At 56.4% G+C, this 14,287-nt stretch overlaps 5 protein-coding genes across 5 annotated transcripts; all 5 read left to right on the top strand.

Moving 5' to 3' along the window:
• Window positions 1–1,913: 1,913 nt before the first annotated feature.
• Window positions 1,914–3,170, top strand: PG986_000954 (uncharacterized protein; the record flags this gene model as incomplete). The annotated part of the gene is made up of 1 exon (XM_066837176.1): window positions 1,914–3,170. One exon carries the CDS (start codon window positions 1,914–1,916, stop codon window positions 3,168–3,170), a length of 1,257 nt encoding a protein of 418 aa, XP_066706069.1.
• Window positions 3,171–5,500: 2,330 nt separating this feature from the next.
• PG986_000953 (uncharacterized protein) lies at window positions 5,501–7,322 on the top strand (the record flags this gene model as incomplete). The annotated part of the gene is made up of 3 exons (XM_066837175.1): window positions 5,501–5,641; window positions 5,764–5,980; window positions 6,040–7,322. The coding sequence occupies 3 exons, from the start codon at window positions 5,501–5,503 to the stop codon at window positions 7,320–7,322; spliced, it is 1,641 nt and encodes a 546-aa protein (XP_066706068.1).
• Window positions 7,323–8,111: 789 nt separating this feature from the next.
• Window positions 8,112–9,354, top strand: PG986_000952 (uncharacterized protein; the record flags this gene model as incomplete). The annotated part of the gene is made up of 2 exons (XM_066837174.1): window positions 8,112–8,115; window positions 8,348–9,354. The coding sequence occupies 2 exons, from the start codon at window positions 8,112–8,114 to the stop codon at window positions 9,352–9,354; spliced, it is 1,011 nt and encodes a 336-aa protein (XP_066706067.1).
• A 715-nt stretch (window positions 9,355–10,069) lies between these two features.
• Window positions 10,070–11,412, top strand: PG986_000951 (uncharacterized protein; the record flags this gene model as incomplete). Its single annotated transcript, XM_066837173.1, has 2 exons — window positions 10,070–10,958; window positions 11,342–11,412. The coding sequence occupies 2 exons, from the start codon at window positions 10,070–10,072 to the stop codon at window positions 11,410–11,412; spliced, it is 960 nt and encodes a 319-aa protein (XP_066706066.1).
• A 777-nt stretch (window positions 11,413–12,189) lies between these two features.
• On the top strand, window positions 12,190–13,911 carry PG986_000950 (glycolipid 2-alpha-mannosyltransferase; the record flags this gene model as incomplete). Its single annotated transcript, XM_066837172.1, has 1 exon — window positions 12,190–13,911. One exon carries the CDS (start codon window positions 12,190–12,192, stop codon window positions 13,909–13,911), a length of 1,722 nt encoding a protein of 573 aa, XP_066706065.1.
• Between the last annotated feature and the right edge of the window lie 376 nt (window positions 13,912–14,287).

Raw genomic sequence — 14,287 nt, 5'->3', positions numbered from 1 at the left:
GTAGGGCTGAGGGATGTTACCTGGACACGCTGGGCAGGGAGGCAGGACGGCAGGTACCCGACGGTGAGCGGAAACAGAAATCGACTGTTCCATCGTGGTCGGCACTCTGCTCTATTTTCCCTTATCTCTCCAATATATTGAGCGGTGACTCTTGCCGTGAACCCACAGGATCTATCGAAGACTCTAGACCCAGCGGTCGTGCCAGCCCAGTACCTTGATCGTACGTCTCACGTGCTAAGGGATGGTGCTTAGGTACCTACTTACACAACAAGACGGCCAGCTACTCAGCTTCAGGGCGAGTCACTCGCGGCACTGTTCAGACATCAGTCTGTTAGCCGCCCCTCCTTGGCATATGAGTGCATTTGAAGAGGGCAGTTGGCGCAGATATTGCGAGAACCCCTACTCAATGCCATCTTCTTCTTTTCGCTTCTGTGTATTGCTTTCGCCCCTGCATCATGAGCCTCAAGATGCAGAATGCAATGGAAGCGTTGGACTGGTCGTACGTTGTCGCTATCACGGTCAAGTCTCGATACGTAGTTGATACTGGAAGCCGACGGCGGAGCGTGGTGTGATGGAACCCGCACGGGCTCAACACACACCGTGACCGTGGACTGATTCTTGGCGGGGCTTCCACGTTCTTTGGCCGTCCGGCCCGTTCAACGTACGAGAGGCCAAAACGATTCCAGGCAAGCGTCCAAACCCAAAGCGAGGCTCAGCCCAATCACCACGAGACTTGGCCGGGCGGACTCGCGACGGCTCGGAGATTCCGCCCCTACCCATGCGCCACGCGCGTGTTGGTATGTACAATAAAGGCTTCGATTGCCATGTTGCACCAGCTAAAGCAGGGGAGCCAGATGCCGGAACAGAAAAAGGCGGGCCCTGAGCATTGCCAGCATACAATCTCTCCATTCGTGTTGGCTTCTAGACTTTCGCGTAATTGCACAGGAACCCGACCCGGCAAACGTGCCGTGATCCTGGAGTTTTCTCACCTGCTAACCTAGCAGGCACTGCCGTTTTCTTTTCGCTATCCTGCGGCGTGGTTGGACAGTGCACATCCGATGTCGTCACAGATTGCAGCAGCCAGTATCAGTTACAAATCGGTACGTCAGTTCAGAGTTTTGATCCGAGTGCCAGGGTTTTTGGGTCAAGAAACGGAGACAAATCGATCTGGGGCGGGTTCCTGGAAGACGTCAGTGAACCCAGCGCTGGGCCCCGGCCTGCTCCGACCTCCACCGTGTTTTCTACAAGTATGTACATTTCTGCATAGCGGCGGGCAATTGTGGGGAGTCGCCCTCGACGCTCGAGTCGCGAAGCTGAGAGCAAATTCTGGCTGTGTGCGCGCTGGGCAGCCACCGGCACGACGACCGGGTCCGAAAGTCGCAGCCCAGTCAGCCAGCCAGTACCGGGTTGTTTGTTATCCTTGCCTCAACAACCCAACGTCCAGCCGATGTGTTGGTACGGTTGGGCGGGAAACGAGGCTCAGCCACTGTTCCGGCACCACGTTGCCTCGGCGGAAATCCCTTCATTTTCATCATCGCCAGACTTGCCCGTCTTGTACATACGACTCTCATTCGAAACATCCCAAAAGTCACGGCCATATTATGGGGCGAAAACCTTTACCCATGATGACTGCCCTTTGCAGCGGTCCTTCTGCGGGCCCATTACTGGGAACCTGCTCCACTTGCAACATCGAGGTGAACCCGGGCCTCTGAGAGATGAATATGTTATCATCGACTCCTGTCCAGGAAATCCTGTTGTATCTGTACACTGTCATCCGGCAATCGTGCCACCGTTTGGTTCATAGATATACCCAGCAGCTGCCCGCAACTCCCTCCCACTGCCCAACCACAACAACTTATACCCTTACCTTTTATATCGAGCTGGTTAAACGATAACCAAGCCATCTATACAAAATGTGGCGACGACGTAACGAACAAGACGACAGTCCAAATGACTCCGACGATACCAGGAACGAGGAGCTGGAACGGGTCAGGAAGGTCAGATTCCTGGACTGGTTAGAGCATTTCACATGGGCCAACTTCACTTTTCCCATGTCGACGGGCGGCATATCATTATTACTCGCACAACAGACCCAACCGTTCAACTTCCGTGGCCTCCAGACAATAGGCAAGGCCGTCTACATTTTCGACCTCGTCGTGTTTTCCTTCATCACGACGTGCATGGTCACCCGTTTCCTCCGGTTTCCCGGCTCGCTCAAAAAGTCCGTCACCGATCCGACCGAGGGCCTGTTCCTGGCAACGGCCCAGCTTAGTACGGCATCCATTATCGCCGGCATGGCACGATACGGTATACCCGAATGCGGCCCGTGGTTAGTAGTGGTCTTTCGGGTTCTGTTCTGGATCTACTTCGCCGTCGGCTGGTTCATCGCCGTCGGCCAGTACACAATGCTGTTCACCTCCCCTAAACTCAAGGCGGCAGACATGACACCTGCATGGGATCTTCCCATCTTCCCCTTCATGCTTTCGGGGACTATTGCCTCCGCTGGCGCAGGCCACCAACCCCCGGAACATGCGGTCCCCATGATCGTCGCTGGCGTGACCGCACAGGGTCTGGGCATGCTGATCTCGCTGTGCATGTACGCATTGTACTGCAGGCGGATGATCGAATTCGGCTTCCCCGCTACCCAGTCGCGACCCGGTATGTTCATTGCTGTCGGCCCGCCGGCTTTTACGGCGTTAGCCTTGATCGGCATGGCGAAGAGCTTCCCAACAGCACAGGGCTACTGGGGCGACGCAGAGATGACGGTGCAGATCTTGAAGGTGCTGGCCACCCTGACCGGCATCTTTATCTGGTCGCTCAGCCTGTGGTTCTGGTGCATCTCCACGCTGGCTTGCCTGCAGGTCTGGAGGGAGCTCAAATTCTCCCTGACTTGGTGGGCCTTTGTCTTCCCGAATGTGGGCTTTACCATCGCAACCATCACCATTGGGGAAAGTCTCGAAAGTACCGCTGTGGAATGGGTGGGGGCCATCATGACCATCCTCCTCATCATCACGTGGATGTTCGTCTTCTTTCACTATGTGCGGGCCATTTTCCGGAATACCATATGGGTTGCCGCCGGAAAAAATGAAGATTTCTCGGACAATCATAACCACGAGCTATCCAAGATGGCCAAGATTGCAAAGGAATTCGACGAAGAGAAGCAATCGTAGAACCATCTTGGAGAATTAGAAATTTAGAACTTATTAGACCTAGACACATAACCAGGTAATAATGTTTATTACATGCATAAACACTCATCATTCTTGCTGCCCTGTCCCTGTCCCTGTCTCGCTCGTGTTAGCTTATCGCCGAAGCGAGTCGTCCTGGACCAACGCAACGGTACGGCGGTTGCAGCCATAGCAACAAGAAAATGGCTTGGTGCTGACAGCAGCTAGGATTTGGGGCTTCGCGTGCCGAATACTCTCGATTTATAGGCTGTGTTTGGGCAAGCATGAGTAGGTATGTTCTAGACTTGGGAGGATGGAATCCGATCAGGAGATCAGGCCTGGCTCGGGATTACGTCAGAAATGTCGACTCCACCGAAGTGCCCGAGACTGGCCCCAACCCAGCACCAAAGTGCACCAACACGATGGACTACTAAGTACATGATAACGGCGATAAGATCCCACCTGCTAGTAGTAGTTTCGGCTTTTCAGGCGCAGCGCGTCTTCATCTCGTTGGTGAAGGGCGCAAGTTTGTGGCCGCTGAGCATTCCGAGTCATCACCAACTCTGGGCACACCAAATGTATATAGCTCCCCTCAGGACCCTACCTACATGTGACATGCTCATAAAGGTCGCAGGTGCTGCAGCAAAAGATGGGGAGCGCTGACCAGGTAGCAGCGGTGTGCTGCGGCCCAACCTGCCAACAAACAGTATTTCACCGATAAGACGCGTGTGCATGGTGCTGCAAAGGTGGTAGCATCGAACCAGTATCGCGGTATGGTGTGCCCGGGAAAATGTGCCCCTTTTTGTGGTTGATCACCTGTACCTACATAACAGCCCTGCCTAGTGACTAACTGCGTACGGCGACGCTCGTGAACATCGTCAATGGTTGGATTTTTACTTGCCTCGACGTACGTAGAGTCAAACCTGGAAAACACCCGCTGATCATGACCAGAAACGACTGTGACTGTGACTGGCTGCCATGGCTCTCGCTTTGCTGCTATGTATGTGCTGCGTGCAGGCTTCTAGGCCTAGTTCTAGCTCGCTCTTTCGGGGCTACGGAAGGCCCACGGTTAGGTACGAGTCATTGTGAACATCGGGGACCAGAAGAGCAAGCACCAAGTCCCACTGGAAGAGGAGGTTTCAGTTGCTTGGCGCTACATTACAGTTCACCTGTGTACGTACGTTGTGAAACACAGATGTGTTGGCTCTCGCGATGCAAAGGACGCGGCAATCCAGCCCGACTTGCTGCTCAAGATAGCTTGGTAGATAGGTATACATGTAGTAGTATGTAGGTGGTAGAGTGCTGTAGTTCCAGCTGAAACAAGGCTACCCAGGCAGGGCCAGCTGGGAGCGTCTTCAAGGCTCTCGTCTCGATTGGACACCAGAAACTGCCAACATTGAACCCAGTCGGTTCGGCCAGTGGTCTGGGCTACAGCTTTGCAGCTTGGGCTAGTAGTACAGCTGTAGGGCTAAAGTGGTTCGTGGAATCGTGGCATGGCTGGTGGTGCGGTGGAGCCCCCAAGCCAAGCACTCGGGAGGCTTCGGTATTTCGATCCACCCGAATTTTTAATCCCTGAAAACCTTTTGCTTCCTGAAATGAAAATCTCTCCGTCTTCAGAGCTTTCGCATGGCCGACCGACGACGGGAATGCCATCCATTCACCAATCTTCTCCCCATCTGTCTGAGAGGAATGGCAAAGTGACGTCTCCTCCTGCCGTATGTTGATCCGTGGCCCAACTCTTCTCCTCACCCGTCCTTCGTCGTGAGTCGCGATCCGTTGATCATGTTGTCGATGTGAAATCAGGAAGACGTCACTTTCCACGTGCGACAGCTTTCAGCCATCTCGCAACCCGCATTGCAATCTTTTATCGCAACTTCAGCCAGAAGCCTTGGCACGACCCTTATTGTGGGACTTTTTTTTATTCACCTTTCTCACTCTCGCATCTTCCCTCACCTTCATGAAGGCGCGAAGTCGCGAAACGCCGAACCATCCCCGCTATCGGCCGTGCCCTCGTCGGCTCGAGGCTTGAGGCTCTTGAATTCTGGTGTGACCTTTGACCAAACTATTGTAAACCATGCTCTCCCAGCCGGATCCTGGCCCTCTGATTCGACAGCGAGTCGGTAGTCGACCTAGATCAACATAGTCCCGCAGGGGTGGTCCCTCGCCCCCTGGAGACCTTGAGGCCGTAGGCGAGAATGAGAAAACATTTAAAAGAGAGAAGGCCGCCCCCTTCTCGTCCATGGTTTGGCATCGTGTAGTCGTACGCAATCAAGACGCTCTTGTCTCCTTTCTCTTATCCACCGGATATTGATAAGACAATAATACCCAATACCATGGAGCACGTACAGATCCCCGAGCGGGAGCCCGCCGTCGTCGACTCCAGCTCCAGCGCCAGCACCGCTGCCGTCGACGCGGCCGATGCGCCCCAGCGCACCAAGACGAGGGAGTCCAGGAGGAGCGCCGTCGGCCCCGATGTCGATCTCACCCTCCCCTACAGAACTCTCTCGGCCGACGCAAACTTCAACGAATATCTTGAAGAAACCGCCATGGGCACTATCGAGGGCCCCCCGAGCCAAATGGACAGACCAACTACCAGCTAGTCACTTTTGTCGAAAACGACCCAGAGAACCCCAAGAACTGGAGCAAGCTGTACAAGTGGTATTGTACCATGGTCGTCGCCGTCACATGTTTCGTCGTCGCCTTCGCTTCCAGTGTCGTCACCGCAGACATTGTAGGCGTGGCCGATGAGTTCCACGTGAGCGAAGAGGTTGCGCTTCTGTCCATCACCTTGTTTGTTGTGGGATTTGGAGTCGGTATGTACTTCTTCTGATTGATACTCTTGCTGTGGATTAAGGGGCTGACGTTAGCATAGGACCTATGGCCTTCGCGCCACTTTCCGAAATCTACGGCCGACGAATCTTATACGCGAGCACGCTACTGTTGGCGGTGGTTTGGATCATCCCGTGCGCCGTCGCGAAGGGCCCCGCAGTACTCCTGGTTTTCCGTGCCCTTGATGGTATTGCCTTCTCCGCCCCCATGACCCTGGTCGGAGGCACGCTTGCAGACTTGTGGCATGCGGAGGAGCGAGGCATTCCCATGGCAGCCTTCTCCGCGGCCCCCTTCATCGGACCCGCCATCGGACCCCTTGTAGGTGGTTTCCTGAGCGATGCTGCCGGTTGGAGATGGCTGTACTGGATCCAGCTCATCATGTCTTTCGTGGTCTGGGTTCTGATCTCTTTCACCGTGCCCGAGACATACGCACCCACCATCCTGAAGAAGCGAGCGGCCAAGATGAGGAAGGAGTCCGGCAAGAAGGACTTCGTGACCGAACAGGAGCTTGACCTGCGACCGTTGTCGGAACGTCTGCGAATCTTCTTGGTTCGACCATTCCAGCTCCTCTTTGGCGAACTGATTGTGTTCCTCATCAGCCTGTACATGTCGGTTCTCTACGGATTGCTCTACATGTTCTTCGTCGCCTACCCCATCATCTTCCAGAAGGGCAAGGGCTACTCCGCCGGCACCACAGGGTTGATGTTCATTCCAGTCGCCGTGGGCGTGATCGCGTCTGCCATGTGCTCGCCCTGGGTGAACCAGCACTACCTCAAGGTCATCAAGCCTTACGCCGGCAGGATCCCCCCGGCCGAGCTCCGGCTGATCCCCATGATGTGCTCTTGTTGGTTCATTCCCATCGGCCTCATCATCTTCGCCTGGACGTCGTACCCTCACCTGATCTGGGTCGGCCCCGCCCTGGGCGGTTTCCCCGTCGGCTTCGGCTTCATCTTCCTTTACAACTCGGCCAACAACTACCTGGTCGACACCTACCAGCACCAGGCCGCGTCGGCGCTCGCAGCCAAGACCTTCATTCGATCCTTCTGGGGTGCCGCCGTCGTGCTTTTCACGGAGCAGATGTACGACCGCCTCGGCTACCAGTGGGCCAGCACGCTGCTGTTCTTCATCAGCTTGGCCTGCTGCGGCATCCCCTTCCTGTTCTGGAAGTACGGCGAGGCCATCCGCCGGAAGAGCAAGTACGCTTACTCGGGTGACGAGGAGAACAACGAGAAGCAGCACCAGCAGGGGCGCAACTCGACGGTCCGCGAGAATGATACCGACGACGATGACCTGAGAAGGGCCAGGAGCTACGTCAGCAACCCTTAAAAACAAAAACAAAAAAAAAAAAAAAAACATTGAGTCGAGTGATCGAATGATCGCTCGCACTCACGCACTCACGCGAAAAGAACGATTATGCCAGTATTGACCTTGCTCTGCGGTCTTTCTCCAATCCAAGTACCTCTGCGTACGAAGAGGAAGGGAGATAAAAAGCACAGCGCACTATGTCGACCCTGTTCACGGTCAGGGTTCGCGTAGGCTACCCAGATCGGGCACCGAACGATGGCGCAACACTATGTGATTATTATAATAGCACGTATGCGATCCATGCAAATGGGACTCGGGTCCGAGAAAGCGACAACCGACTTCATGATAATGTCGCGCACCTTCTTCTGCTCACGATACCCCATAGACGTAGATTTAATCTGGATAGATTAGATGCACTTTAATTAATATATTCAAGACAAATTGAACCTACTTCATAAATTCTGTGAAAATTTTGCCATGTGCGCGTGCGTTTGGGGGTCTATGTCACTTGAGTGAGCGATGCTATTGCTATACATCGGCCGGGCCGCTGAGACCATTGAGACGATGGATTTCAGCCTTCGCGATGATGGAATCTGTCGTTCTGAAGCCCACCCGGCTAATCTCCAGAGCTTCTTGGCCGAGTGTCGCTGGGGGGCGATGTGTCTTGGACTCTTGGCATATGAGTTGTCCGGTGACGTCATGGCTCTCCAAACCCCCTAGCGACAAAGGGAACATGGGCAATTCCAGGAACACGACTTGGCAGGATCATGGAATTCAAGATCCAAGTATTAGCGAAGCGGCCAACCATACATGGGTAACCTTTCTGGTGTATATATATCGAATGGGCTATGCATATCTATATGATCGTGAAACGCGATCCTACGATGCCATTAGTCCATCTCCATCTATAGCCCTTTATATCATCGTATGTGGAAACTGCTTCGTCAGTAAGTAGCCACTATGCGACCTTTACACTACTACCCGACCTATATGGTCTGCCTATCCCCTCTGTTATGTAATTTTTTTCCCTCTTGTTGCCGCTGCAGACAACAGCAACAACAACAAAGCCCAATCCAAGCGCGGGCTGGCGTACCAACAAGACGCACACAAGGCCGACAACAAGCTGCTCTTCTCGCCCGAGTCCCCCGTCGCGTGGTACTACACCTGGTCGCTCTGGCCCGCGCCCGAGGTCAACGACACCAGCGCCGTCGAGTTCCTGCCCCTCGTGCACAGCACCGACGACGTGGCCAAGGACGACTTCCGCAAGCAGCTCGACGGGCTGCCCCCGTCCTCGACCCACCTGCTCACCTTCAACGAGCCCGACGGCGACACGGGCTCGGGCGGCAGCGCCGTCGAGCCCGAGGACGCGGCGAAAGCGTACATCGACCGCATCGCGCCCCTCCGCTCGGGCGACGACGGCGACGGCCGCACCTGGAACATCAGCCACCCGTCCGTGACGGGCTCGCCCCGCGGCCTCGACTGGCTGCGCCGCTTCAACGAGTCGTGCTGGGACCTGGACCGGGACAAGGGCTGCCCCGCCGACTTCGTCGCCGTGCACTGGTACGGCGCGTACCAAGGCCTGGCCGGCTGGCTGGACACGCTGCGCGACTTTTACAAGAAAACCCCTTCCTCATCGTCGTCCGAGTTGAAGTTCTGGATCACCGAGATGGCCCTGCCCCAACAGGACGACGAGGCGACGCTCCGCATGATGAACGAGACACTGCCCTACCTGGACGGCCTGGGCTACGTCGACGGGTACGCGTGGTTCGGCGCGTTCCGGAAGGGGGAGAAGGCCAACGCGTGGACGGGGGACGCGGTCTCGCTGTTCGACGACGAGGGCGGCCTGACGGAGCTGGGGTCGCTGTACCTATCGCCGGGCAGCAGGAGCGACGGCAAGAACGGCGACAGCAGCGGGGGCGGTTTCGAGCCGGGGACGAAGGGGCCGCCTGGGAACGACGGGGATGAGGAAGGGGCGGCGGCAAGCTTGCCCGTGGTGTCGCGATGGGCCATCGGTTTGGCTGGGGTGCTGGCTGTCGGCTTGGTCGTGTGGTAAGGATGAGACGATGAAGTTTACGAGAAAGCAAGTACGAGTTTTGACGATTAACGAATCACCCATGTATGCAGTGATATCTAGATTAGAAGAATATATACCCACTCACTGCCCAGCATCGTGGATTGGGCACTGCTCAGCGTGAGGTTGACTTTCTCAGGACGAGTGATACTAACAGAGGTTGTTACCAGCTCGCGACAAAGAGTGCCCTTGAGGAGACAGTATCGTTGCCTTCTTTCAAGCCACAGGGGGAAAGCAACCGCAGTGAAAAGACAATGGCTTTGTTGCTCTTGTGGGCTACATTCACCCCTATAAAGGATATGTTACTGCAACACATCTGTTTGAGGCAAAAATATATAGGATATACATGGGTTAGACCCCTAGTCCCAAGGTCTCAGTCAAAATACGTATACACATTGATGGGTGACGATGCCCGCATCGAAGAGCAAGGTCTTCTGTGACAGTGACCACCCAATAGATCTATCAATCATCACCAGAGACCCTTTTCTTTGTCGAAACCCAGAGACTGACTGCCTTGGCGAAACACATCAAGTGTGGATGAATATGCACTGGCTATCCGTTTGGGTGATTGAACACAGCAATTGGCCGGAGAAACCAAGAGTTTGGACTTTGGCATAAGAGACCGGGCTTTCTGCAGCTCAATCACTAGAAAGAGCTGCACTTTTTGCTCGGTTCTTCCCAGCTGATGCTCTTCAAGATGAACCCCTACATAGTCGCTGCCAATCAGCTCGGCTCGTTGTCACTGGAAGAGGCTCCCTCGCCGACCTCCGGATCGGCATTGAAAGAGAAGAAGAGGAAGTTGGCGGGTGACGACACTGGCCTCTCTGACGCGAAGAGGAATAAAGTCGACGACAACGCCGCCTCCTTCTCGCTGGCGGACGCACAGGCGAAGGCAGAGGAGGATGCGGAGGCGGAGCGACTCCTTCCTGGCTACATTGTCGAACTGCAGCAATGGCGCGATGATATGCCGGTCGTCAAGACAGAAAGCCTACTGCCGCTTAACTGGCATTTTAAGCCACTCGTGGAAGTTCTTCAGAGATGCCCAGCTCTTTTCGAGCTCTGGATAGAAGCGGCCGCCAGTGGCGATCAGCTATTTGAGCCAACCTCGAAGTCTGCCTTTGGGTACCTCCTACCGCATGATTTCGTGGGTATGCCTATCCACGCTGTTACGGAGGAGCACCCCCGGTTCGAAGACTTGATAGACCGCGGCATCTTCGATGGGCGAATTATCACTCGCGACGTCCAGGACGACTTTTGGATTCGTTACAGAAGCGAATCACGACAGAAAGTGCAGGGATGGCTCAACACTCTCCTTGCAACCTACAACGACGACAGCCCGTCCTCGCCCAGGACAAGCCCATCCTTGCCTGTCGCATCCGTTGCACCAACCCAAGAGTATGGCGGTGGTGGTGTGAACCAGGGCGGCGAACAGGTGGGCCTCAACATCATTCCCGATGACTTCCCATCACTGCCATTGAGCCGTGTGCTCACGCTTATCCCACGGCTTCGCGAGGTGCTCGAACGAGCTGGCATAGGAGGACTCGGATTCTATGTAACAAGGGAGGGCCGGGGCGCCTTCCAACTCAGTCCGTCTTTGGCCAGCCAGAGAATGGGCCAGATCATGGAGAGAAGTCCTAAAGCCCGAGGGGGGCCTGATAGATCTCGTGTTGAATTCCATCATCTCGTTTGCCAATGTGACGCTGCAGTTTTTGGTTCAAGGTGTCCGGATATGGTGGGTGAATGGCACCTGCTCTCTTGAAGAGGCTAGGGCGTTGGTGAGTGGATATTGGGATCGGTTGATTAACGGCAGGTCCCCAGGATAGAGCGATTCCATCAATGTTTCGCGTTTGCAAGTGCCTACATGTTTTCTCTGCTTAGTTTTCCCCTCGTAAGTATGATAGACGAGATAGTTGAGTCAATCGATCAATATTGTATTTGGCGGAGCGCAAGACCGCGATTTTGTGTCTAGTCTCCACTGATCGCGTCACGAGGGGTCTCGCGCTCGACTGCGAGCGAGTCCGACTGCGATCGCAAGCGTGACCGCGACTGCGACACTCGTGCCAGTCGTTATGACAACTGGCGAGACTAGGTTGACGGAGAGTATAGGTTAGACAGGCAGGCAGCAAGACGTGTGTAGTGGGTGTGTAGGTAGGTACCCCAGTTATTTAGTCGGCAGTGTCAATATGCAAAGTAGTGGGAGACATTTCCAGGGATCCTCGGATCGAGGGTGTGACCGTGTGATTGGCCGGGAAGGATCGATGCATCCCGCACCCCGCCAACGCTAGGCCGCAAAGGGAAATAAGTAAATAAACGGCATCACAATCACAGGATCCACGTTCACTCGCCAGCGACAGGCACGCGGGTGGGTTGTTTACCTCGACTGTCAATGCTCGCGGAGAGGACGCGAGGGCGCTCGAGCTTCAGTGGGGTATATACCACGAGCCGGGAAAACTATAAGGATCCAGTTGTCGAATCACACATGCATGCGCGCGCATGGCCTTGTTCAACTAAACCCACTGTCGTTCCCTATCCGTACTGTACTTACACACAGCAGAAACACCCCTCGCCCCCGACACAACATGGAAGGGAGCTTGGATCTGCCAATCGCCCTGCGACGAACCCCGCGGCGAAGTCGTAGCGGGAGGGACAGCAACACCACAGTAGCCCCGACTTATGGAAATCACCAGCCTCACTCTGCCAAGACCCCCAGCAGAACCAAGACCAAGAAAAGAGTCAGGTTCTCGGATCCAGGGCCAGATATCTCCAGTCATGACAACGATGACTATACTACCTCTGGCTCAACCGGGCTGACCCCCCATGGTCCGCCGTTCTTCTCTGGGTGTTGCCACAACTCCATCTAAGAGGAGACGCTGCTCAACACCCACAAAAACCCACAACCACGAGGACGACGTGGACGAGCTCGCCAACACACCTGCAAGCAACGAGATCCGCTTTGTATCTCTGCGACAAGTCCTGGACGACCGCGTCAAGAGGCGCATAAGACGCCATGGCCTTTCCGAGGAGATGAATGTGATCCAGTCAGAAAAGAGACAGCGTGTGTCGCAGGACAAGGCAGAACTCGAACGTCTCCGGTCCGAACTGGCCGAGAAAGACGACGAGATAGAGCGGCTGAGAGATGTCACCTTCCTCCAGGACCCGAGCCGCATCCATCAACTGGAGCAGCAGGTCCAGGAACTCCGAGGCGAGCTGGGTAACCGTTCGAACACCCTTGCAGACCAAACTCAGTACGACTGGACAATGGCTGCTCGGGATCCCATCTCGGACAGCTACATGGGAGACGACAGGGATGGGTTTGGCGACACGACTATGGGAGAGCTATTGTGCAGCACGCCGTCGCGCGCCAGGGCCTCTTTCCCATCTCCCCCTTGCACAAGCCCTACCATACCTACGAGCCCCTGCTCCATGAGAGGAAAATCGCCAGTACCTACCACATCGCATGTCAGTGTTCAGGCATGCTTACCAGACCCAGAGAAAGAAGCTTTGGAAGCCGAGCTAGGCTCTTTGCGTCTCGAGCTCACTAAGCTTACCGACGCTCTCGAGAGCCACGAAACACTCAAATCCCGTATTTCTGGAAAGCTAGTCGTGGCCCAGACTGCGCCGGACTCGGAACACCAGCCCGATCTAGAAGCACACCTAGATGGCGTATTGCAGAGCCTAGCGGACCGTACCGCGGTGCTGCAAGACCTCAACGCCTCCCTCGGCGCGCTGGGCTTCCGCGGCGGCGACGCCGGTGAGATCGTGGCCTCACTAGCGTCGGCCTTCCGGTCCGCGCGGCTCGAGCTCGAGTACCTGACGCCCGGCGAGATCACGCTGCCGCTGTCGTCGCGCGGGGCCGAGGTGCTCGACCTCGTGCTGACGAAGCTGCGCGACCTCGCCCGCAAGACGCGCGAGCACGAGGACGCCATCGACGAGTACCACGAGCTCGAGCTGTCGCTGCGGCAGCAGCTGGGCGCCCGCGTCGGCGCCATGGACAACCTCCGCCGCGACCTAGCCCAGGGCGCCGCTCAGCTCCGCGAGAAGGACGCCCGCATCGAGGAGCTCGACGTCAGCGTCGACCGCCTGCGCAGCGCCATCGACGACTACCGGCGCGACGTGGGCGAGCTGGAGGCGCTGGTGCAGCGCATGGAGGCCGACGCCGACGAGGCCCGCACCGCGGCCCTGGACGACATGGAGCAGCAGTTCCAGCAGCAAAAGGCGGAGACGGCGGGCCGGCACGGCGCGGCGGTGCGCGAGCTCGAGATCCGCCTCGCCGCCGTCGCGTCCCAGACGGCCGCGCTGCGCACCCAGCTCGCCGACGTCCAGGCGCGCCGGGCCGCCGAGACGGCCGAGCTGAACCGCGCCCACGGCCAGGGGCTCGCGCTGCGCGACGCCCGCGTCGCCGAGCTCCGCGGCGAGATCGACGGCATCAACGAGGCCCTCCGCGGCGCGCACGAGACGATCCGGCAGCTGCGCGGTCGAGAATGCGACGCTCGCCCGCGGGCTCGAGTCCGAGAAGCGCGCGGCCCGCGAGGCCGTTGAGCGCGTGCAGGCGGAGCTCGAGCGTGTGCTGGCGGAGACGACGCCCAAGAAACCCCTCCGGCGGAGCTCGAGGGGGAAGGCTGTCTCGACCCCTGGCGCTGAGCGGCAGCAGATTCGGCCTGGGGCTTTCCTATCGGGCGGGTTGGCGAGGTCGGGACAGGACAGGAAGAGGCGGAGATACGATAGTGGATTGGGACTCTTGGAGGAGGATATGGATATCTAGGGGATTGGGGTAAAGGGGTCAGCAAAGGGTTAAGGGGCGTTGGGGCTGGATCAGATGTCGTTCATTCAGGAACTTTTTCTATGTAATAACCATTGTATGATTTGTAAGATTATATGATGTTTAAATACCACAATCATCTTCATACGAGCCGCC

The sequence above is a fragment of the Apiospora aurea genome (assembly GCF_038362705.1).
Source record: "Apiospora aurea strain CBS 24483 chromosome Unknown utg000001l_segment0_segment0, whole genome shotgun sequence".
NCBI lineage: Eukaryota > Fungi > Ascomycota > Sordariomycetes > Amphisphaeriales > Apiosporaceae > Apiospora > Apiospora aurea.
This window is presented reverse-complemented; position numbering and strand designations above follow the sequence as displayed.